Source organism: Myotis daubentonii, chromosome 6 (genome assembly GCF_963259705.1).
Source record: "Myotis daubentonii chromosome 6, mMyoDau2.1, whole genome shotgun sequence".
In the NCBI taxonomy this organism is placed as follows: Eukaryota; Metazoa; Chordata; class Mammalia; order Chiroptera; family Vespertilionidae; genus Myotis; species Myotis daubentonii.
In genome coordinates this window covers 96,184,406-96,193,059 of record NC_081845.1, presented here as the reverse complement: position 1 = coordinate 96,193,059, position 8,654 = coordinate 96,184,406, and the positions used below count along the sequence as shown (strand labels likewise).

Here is an 8,654-nt window from a genome sequence, read left to right as displayed (position 1 = left end):
GCCACCCAAGGCCTCCTTCTCAGCCACGAGTTTTCCAAGGACTGATATCACCCGGGCTTCTTGGAGCAAGTCTCAGAGGAGAGACCTGTGGCAGCCAAGAGGGGTAACCGGGCAGAATGGCAGAACATTCGTTTCAGTGCCTGCGGCAGTGAGGGTGAGGAGTTCCCGGATGCCTTCATCTCTGTAAGATTTTTTTAATTAATTTTGGTATTTTTATACTTTTTATTGAACTTAGTAGGGTGACATTGGTTAGTAAAATGATGTAGGTTTCAGGTGAACAATTCTATAATACATCTTCTGGATATTGTGTGTAAGATTTTAAAATTGTGAGGGTTGCATTTTGTAGGTGGTGGGCAAGAGGGAGGGAAGAGGTTGAGCCTGGGGAAGGATCCTGGGGGTTGACAGGGCAGACCAGGTGACATCTGCCCCTTAATCCCGTAGGAATGTGTGGGGACAGAATTTGTTGAGGCCAGAGTAATATTTGCCCTAGTGCCATCTATCTCAGCGACTGCTCTTCACCTCCTGTCTGCCCCATCCATTGAATAAAATGTTCTTGAATTAGAGTTTAGAGAGATCATGGGCAGATATATTACTGCAGAACATGGCTGTCAAGATGGAACAAGACTGTTTCCTTGGAAAAGGAGGCAAAAGGTGTCCTTAGTGAGTGTGAAAGGCTTCCCTGGAGTCCCTGAGCGAGACACCACAGTTGCTTGAGAGCTATAGGAGCCATTTCTGTGAACCACCTTGGTTAGACTTTTTACTGTGGGTCCATCTTTGTCGCTCCTCCAGGTATTTTCAGGGCCTCCCTCTGTGGCACACTGTCCTCCGCTCTGGGAAAGATGGTGGGTTCCCTGGACTTCTCTCTGCCCAGAGATCTCTTCTCAATCCTGCTTCTCCAGGTGTCCATGTGGGGCTCAGGTGAGAATATTTAAAGATTCTTATCCCTGGATTCTCTCGTTCTCTGAAGAGAAGGATTCAATCACTTCTCATACATACCTGGATTAATTATAAATCTTTCATTTTGATACAATGATTTATTTGCCCATACACAACGGCAAATAAGTCATCATACAATTATTTTAGAGAGAAGGATCAGACAGAATTACCTCACTAATGCGTTCTAATTCGTGCAGGTCTCAGCTTCATGGGGAATGCACTTCCTAATGCCCAAGCACTGATGAAAAACTCTAGCTTCATGATTTCCCAACCCTCTTCCCTCCCCCTTCATGGAATTTACCACCAATGCATTTTAAAAAGTCATTTATTTAACATGAGATGACCATGTCGCTTGTAAGCTCCGGAGGCGGAGACACCCTCTCTGTCTTTGCTCCCCCACCTTCAGCCTGGGTGTGTGCAGCAGAAGGCGGCCTTCTGGATGACAGAGTGCCTATGGGTCTCCACAGGCTGTGATGACGCTGTGTCAGAAAACGCCTGGGTCCTGTGTTATTCTTGTCGCTTTCGGTCTGTCCCACAGATTCATTCACGGTCCTCGCTCCCTCAGAGCCCATTGTGGCCCTGCTGGGCGCAGACACGGCGCTGCCCTGCCGCGTAGCCCCGGCCATGAGCGCTGAGGACATGGAGCTGCGGTGGTTCCGCTCGCGGTTCGCAGATGCTGTGTACGCGTATGAGGACCGAGTGGAGCAGACGGAGCAGCAGCTGGTGGACTTCCGAGGGAGGGCCGAGCTGGTGAAAGATCACATCACGGAGGGAAGAGTGGCTGTGAGAATCCACAGTGTTAGGGTCTCGGACAATGGGATGTACACCTGTTTTTTTAAAAAAGGAAATGATTTTGAAGAAGCGATTTTGGAGCTAAAGGTGATCGGTGAGTAATTGTCTGAGAGCATAGACCACTCTAAAAGAAATGCAAGTGTTCCGCATTTGATTTGGGGGGAAGGATGGCGAACAGGACAGAGACACAAAGGCAAGTATGCTGCAAGCTGGTTGACATCCTAGACTGGGCTTAGCCCCACACCTTCTTTTCCATTTATACAAACATTGCTCTGTACTTCAAAATTAAACTACTTCCCTGCCGGGAGCTGGTCCATCCTTGCTGTTTCAAGGGACCTGGCATATATGGCATACGGTTCTTAATATGTTTGCTCACCTTCTTGGCTCTGTGTTTTAACCAAGGTCACCTCTCCGAGAAAGGTTGAATCCCCAGGTAGGGATTTTCCCCTGAAGTTAGGGAGGGAATAAAACCCCTCAACTAAGTGCCAGGCGGGAAATTAATCCCTTTAACTACGAACAATCATGCTTAAACTACATAATCTTTTCTCCCTGGAATGGAGATAAGAAACGCCCTAACCTTTGTAATAGAGATTGATAGGATTGAATCAACTGGTATAAATACAGATGTAACAAGACAGAAACACACAGAACTTATAAGACAGAACTTCAGAGACAGGGCTTGGAAGACAGGACCAAGAGAGACAGAGCCTAGGCACAGAACCTACACAGAACGTTCTCTAGAGACAGAAGAACTTCGCTGGCGAGAGCATGCCGGAGGATCCTGGACCGGGACTGGCCTCGGAGCCTGGAGGTGGAGCCTGGCGAGAGAGCACGGCAGGGGATCCTGGACTGAACCTGACTGCGGAGATTGGCAGGAGAGCCTGACTAGAACCTGGTGACTGAACCTGGCTGGAGAACCTAGTACAGAACCTGGCTGGAGATCCGAAGCAGTACCTCTCTGGAGATCCGGGCTAGAGATCCTGGCTAGGCTGCTGATCAACTGAACCCTGTCTCCGTGTCATTCCTTCTTCGCCGACTCCGTCTACACCTTTGGGGACCCCTGGACCTGCTGGGGCTGGACCCCGGCATCTGGCGCCCGAACAGGGACCCCTAGGTAAGCGCCCCGCACTCGGGACGGATCGGACTCCACCGTAGGAAGAGGGTGGATAGTCTTCGCCGACTCCGTCCACACCTTTGGGAACCCCTGGAACAGGATTCCCCTAGATGTAACAAGACAGAAAGAGACAGAGCTTAGAAGAGAACTCAGAACACAGAACCTACAAAGAGCGTTCTCTGGGGACAGAAGAGCTTCGCTGGAGAGAGCATGGCAAAGGATCCTGGACAGAGGCTGGCCTCGGAGCCTGGAGGCAGAACCTAGCGAGAGAACATGGTGGGAGATCCTGGACTGAACCTGACTACAGAGATATGGCAAGAGAACCTGACTGGAACCTGGTGACTGAACCTGGATGGAGATCTGAAGCAGAACCTCTCTGGAGATCGAGACCAGAACTTGGCTGGAGATCCTGGCTAGGCTGCTGATCAACTGAATGCTGTCTCCGTGTCATTCCTTCTTCGCCGACTCCGTCTACGCCTTTGGGAACCCCTGGACCTGTTGGGGTTGGACCCCGGCACTTCCCTAAATATCTACATATATATAAAAGCTGAGCGAACAAATGCCAGAACAACTGGAATGACCAGAACCACAGGTCACTATGACGGGAACTGCAGCAGTCAACTGGCCCAATCTGGGTCCCTATGGGCCCCCCACAACCTCCCATGGCCCCTCCCCCCAGCGGCCCCCAATCAGGTCCCCCACCCCAGCCGGGGATGGATCCAGAGTCCCTTCTCCCAGCCACCAGCTCCCCGATAGGCTTCAATCACTAGCCAGGCTGAGGGACCCCACCATGCACAAATTTGTGCACTGGGCCTCTAGTCTACCATAAAAATAGGCCTCTTGTGTCTCTCCTACACATGGGCAGGAGAGTGCCATGCTTACCAAATGTGCCATCACTCTCAGACAAGAATCCCAGGTAGCTGCTGCAAGGGACTGGCTCAGGGAGGATGGCTGGTGGTCGTGTCTTAAATGCATTGCTTGGAGAAAGTGACTTGAGGGTTGTGACAGGGTGGCTTGATATTGCAGGAAAAAAGTTATCCTTAGAGAACTGAGGTCAGAAAATAATAAACATTCAATAACTAAGTGAAACAGTAGATAAAAACATGGACTTAATGGTTTGGGGGGAAATAAAAAGGCCCTGAAGAGTGGACCAGTGGGAAGGGCCACCATGGACTGAGGCTTGGTCACAACTGAATGAACCACCATAAGTTTTATCATCATTGATGCTATTTCATTTAATTACAATAATACTGTAAACTCATTGTATCAAACTCAATTCAGAAAGGTATCCTAATGTATAAAAACCCAGGGGCTGTCACATCCAGAACCACCAGAGGGATGACTGAACGCTGTGCAGGCAGCAGGCTCAGGTGGGCAGGGATTGGCGAATGGGCTGACCTCTTGGGGAGAAAGAGGAGGAGCTGACCAGTGGCTACTGCAGCTGCTGGTGAGACCCGGAGAGAGAGAGAAGTAGGGTCTGATTTGCAACTTTGAGGCTGCAGTCCAGACCCTGCTTCTCTCTCTCTTCGGGCCTCGCCAGCAGCCATGCCTCTCTCTCTCTCTGAGAGATCAGCAGTTCAGCCCGCTGGCCAGCAGCCTGGAATGGCTGTGAATCAGCCCCACTTCTCTGATAAGGCCAAGAGATAGGCCCAGAGATGTTACCGGCATAGAAACCGGCCAATCAGAACCAAGTCTGGGTGAACTGGGAGGGACCAATGGTTGCCTATGAGGAGGAACTTCTGACGCTGACTGGCATAGAAACCGACCAATCAGAACCTAATCTGGGTGAACTGCGAAGGCAGAACATAAGGTGGGGGCTGAGGAGGGGTTTTAAGGGCAACAGCTGTTTGGTGTAAGGTGTAAGAAAGCGGTTCAATTTTTTAATAACTGGTTTGTTAGTATAGTGCATAAGGCTGGCTATCAGTCCAGATATAGGGATTATGTGTTTTTGCCTGCCAAGAGCATCTCCTCCTGCTGAAAAAGGCACCCCCCACACACACACACACACTTAAGCAATACTATCCTGTATAATCTATCTATACTAATAAAAGGATAACATGCTACTTAGACCAGGTTGACTGGCCATCTTCCAGGTATCCAACTTCTTTCCAGACAAATCCATGGTGGTGGGGGCCAAGGCAGAAGCAGTTAAGCGCGATCAGGCTATCAGGGGAGGGCAGTTAGGGATGAGATCAGGCTGCAGGGGAGGTCCACTGGGGGCAAGATCAAGCAGGCAGGGAGGGCAGTTAGGGGCAATCAGGCAGGCAGAGTCAGTTAGGGGTGATCAGGCCAGCAGGGAAGAGCAGATAGGGGTGAGATCAGGCTGGCAGGGGAGGACAGTTGGGGGCAAGATCAGGCCAGCAGGAGAGGGCTATGGGGGGCAACCAGGTTGGCAGGGGAGGGCAGTTGGGGGTGACTGTGCCAGCCGGGGAGGGCAGTTGGGAGCGAGATCAGATTGTCAGGGGAGAGCAGTTAGGAGCGGTCAGGCAGGCAGGCAGGTGAGCATTAGGAGCCAGCAGAGACAGATTGCAAGAGGGATGTCTGACTGCTGGTTTAGGCCCAATCCCAGGATGTCATTTGGACATCCCTCAAGGGGTCCCCAATAAGAGAGGGTGCACACCAGGCTGAGGGAACCCCCCCCCATGCACCAATTTCATGCACCAGGCCACTAGTAAAATATAAATTGATAATCTTCCCTTTCTCTATATTCCCTTTTCTCTTCCAAAGTAATTATTAATACCAAATTATTCTATGCCCTTCCAGTTATCTTTCTTTATATATTTATATATGTAATTTAAATATACCTACATATAATTAAAATGATTAATAAATGTATAGTATAATAGTAAAATATATAATACTAGAGGCCCTCTCGCAGTCTGGGACCCCTCAGGGGATGACCACCTGCTGGCTTAGTCCCACTCCCCTGAGGATTGGGCCTAAGATGGCAATCAGACATCCCTTTGGCAGCCCAGCAGCCCTAGGGTGCTGTCCACTTGCCAGTGGGGAGCAGACCTAAGCTGCAGTTGGACATCCTTAGCACTGCTGAGGAGGCAGGAGAGGCTCCCACCACCACCGCTGTACTGGCAGCCATCAGCCCGGCTTGTGGCTGAAAAGAGCTCTTCCCATGTGAGAGCGCCCTGACCATCAGGAGGCAGCTCCTGAATTGAGCGGCTGCCCATTGGTGGTCAGTGTGTGTCATAGTGACCAGTCATTCCCAGTCCTTCTGCTGTTAGGGTCAGTTTGCCTATTACCCTTTTACTATATAGGATAGAGGCCTGGTGCATGGGTGGGGGCCAGCTGGTTTGCCCTGAAGGTTGTCCCAGATCAGGGTGGGGGTCCCGCTTGGGTGCCTGGCCAGCCTGGATGAGGGGATGATGGCTGTTTGCAGCTGGTCACACCCCCTTCAGAGTGTGGGTCCCCACTGGAGTGCCTGGCCAGTCTGGGTGAGGGACTGAGGGCCGTTTTAAGGCTGGCGGGTGACTGAAGCTCCCAACCTCTGTCATGGGTTCACTCAGTGAGATAGACCACTGACTCAGAATTTAAATTTAAGAGCCTTTATTAAGCTGGTCAGCTGACTACAGTTACAGCACCCTGTCAAAGCAGAGGCTGAACTGCAGCCCTGACTGCAAGAGTTACATTTTATTCTTAAATTTTGTGGAGGCCCAGAGAAAAATGTGTCTTTCAAATTCTGGACCCCCCAATATGGAGGAAACTCTATTTATACTTTTTCTAATCCTTTGTCTCCTAAATTTGGAATGAGACTTCCAGGCCTTCTGAGAAAGAAGGCCTGCATGCTGGGAAGGGGCCATGAGACCATATCTCAAGGCCTGGCCTGATGTCAGTACCTTCCTATCTATGTGTTTTAGGAACAGACAGCACAGCATGACCCGTCTGGACGAAGCGCCAGATATACAACCCAGCACACCTCTCCTTTTTGTCTTTTTTTTAATTCTGGGATTTATTTACCTTCTATGGCTGTCACTGGAGCTGAGAGCCGGGTTTAGCTCTAAGGCTCGGTTCCGGCTCTGAGGCCTCGGCTGCTGAAAGCAGGTATCTGGGTTTGTTTGGCTTCTATAATTGAAACACTGTTGCAGCTCCAGCTCTGACAGCTGAAAGCAAGTTTCTGGGGTTTGTTTAGCTTCTATAATTGCAACATTGTTTCTTAGAATGCAAGCTCAGAGCCGGGCAGCAGCAGGTGGGGAACCTTGGCTTCTTCCTTCACTGGTGCAAGCAAGGCTTCTGTTCGCTTCAGCTGCCTGGCTGCCAGCCACCATCTTGGTTGGCAGTTAATTTGCATATTGCCCTAATTAGCCAATGGGAAGCATGTCGGAGGTATGGTTAATTACCATGTTTGTCTATTATTAGATAGGATACTATTATATAAATATAGTTATATATAATCCTTCAGTCTGTGGGCCAACGCTCTATCCACTGAGCCAAACCAGCTAGGGCAAATCCTATATAATAAAAAGCTAATATGCAAATGGCCATCGTGCACTATGCCCTCGCGCCGAGGCTGGGGGACCTGAGGCTGTGCCCCCTCCCTGTGGGGCTTGATGGGGGTGGGGTCAACTGGTTCTGGGTCTCGTGCAATTTTGAGGCACACGCAAGTGGGCAGGGACTTGACTCTGGGTCCTGCGGCGCTCCTCAGACAGGAGGGAGATTTTCATATAAATTTTACTAATTTTCTTTCACTTCTGACACTTCTATTATAGAGAAAGGGCAAACTGCAATATTAAAATGTTTCTTCTAATTAATTCCCTTTTAATGTGCACAAATTTCGTGCACCAGGCCACTAGTATGTAATATATTTACATTGCATTTAGTTGATGTCTGTTCATAAACTAATCTTCAAAAATGTTTATCGTAACTTATTTAAAAACAAAATTAAGTCCAGCAATTGTGGCTCAGTGGTTGAGTGTCAACCTATGAACCAGAAGGTCACAGTTTGATTCCTGGTCAGGGCACATGCCCAGGTTTTGGGCTCGATCCCCAGTAGGAGGCATACAGGAGGGAGCCAATAAATGGTTCTCTCTCATCATTGATGTTTCTCTCTCTCTCTCTCTCTCCCTTTCTCTATAAAATCAAATATATATATATATATATATATATATATATATATATATATATATATATATATATATATATTAGAGACCCATTGCACAAAAATTCGTGCACTTGGGGGGGTCCCTCAGCCCGGCCTGTGCTCTCGCAGTCTGGGACCCCTCAGGGGATGTCCACCTGCTGGCTTAGGCCCGCTCCCTGGGAGAACGGGCCTAAGCTGGCAGTCAGACATGCCTCTGGCAGCCCAGGAGCCCTCAGGGGATATCTACTTGCCAGCAGGGAACAGGCCTAAGCTGCAGTCGGACATCCTTAGCACTGCTGAGGAGGCGGGAAAGGCTCCCGCTATCACTGCTGTGCTGGCAGCCGTCAGCCTGGCTTGTGGCTGAGCAGAGCTCCCACTATGGGAGCACACAGACCACCAGAGGGCAGCTCCTGCATTGAGCGTCTGCCCCCTGGTGGTCAGTGTGTGTCATAGTGACCAGTCATTCCCAGTCATTCAGCTGTTAGGGTCAATTTGCATATTACCCTTTTATTATATGCCTGGTACATGGGTGGGGGCTGGCTGGTTTGCCCTGAAGGGTGTCCCGGATCAGGGTGGGGTCCCACTGGGTGCCTGGCCAGCCTGGGTTAGGGGCTGAGGGCTGTTTCCAGACTGGCCATGGCTCCTTCAGGGTGGGGGTCCCTGCTGGAGTGCCTGGCCAGCCTGGATGAGGGGCTGAGGGCCCTTTTCAGGTTGGCCTCACCC

The 8,654-nt window shown here is 50.1% G+C and overlaps 1 protein-coding gene across 2 annotated transcripts in view; it reads left to right on the top strand.

The window, feature by feature from the left end:
- The window catches only part of LOC132237507 (butyrophilin subfamily 1 member A1-like), a 21,129-nt gene continuing 12,475 nt past the window's right edge, over nucleotides 1-8,654 (top strand). For both annotated transcript variants that reach the window (XM_059702075.1, XM_059702076.1), the window contains exons 1-3: nucleotides 1-183; nucleotides 790-918; nucleotides 1,475-1,822. In XM_059702075.1, coding sequence (XP_059558058.1) covers nucleotides 840-918; nucleotides 1,475-1,822 — 427 coding nt within the window. In that variant the 5' untranslated portion in view covers nucleotides 1-183; nucleotides 790-839. The remainder of the gene's footprint in view (nucleotides 184-789; nucleotides 919-1,474; nucleotides 1,823-8,654) is intronic.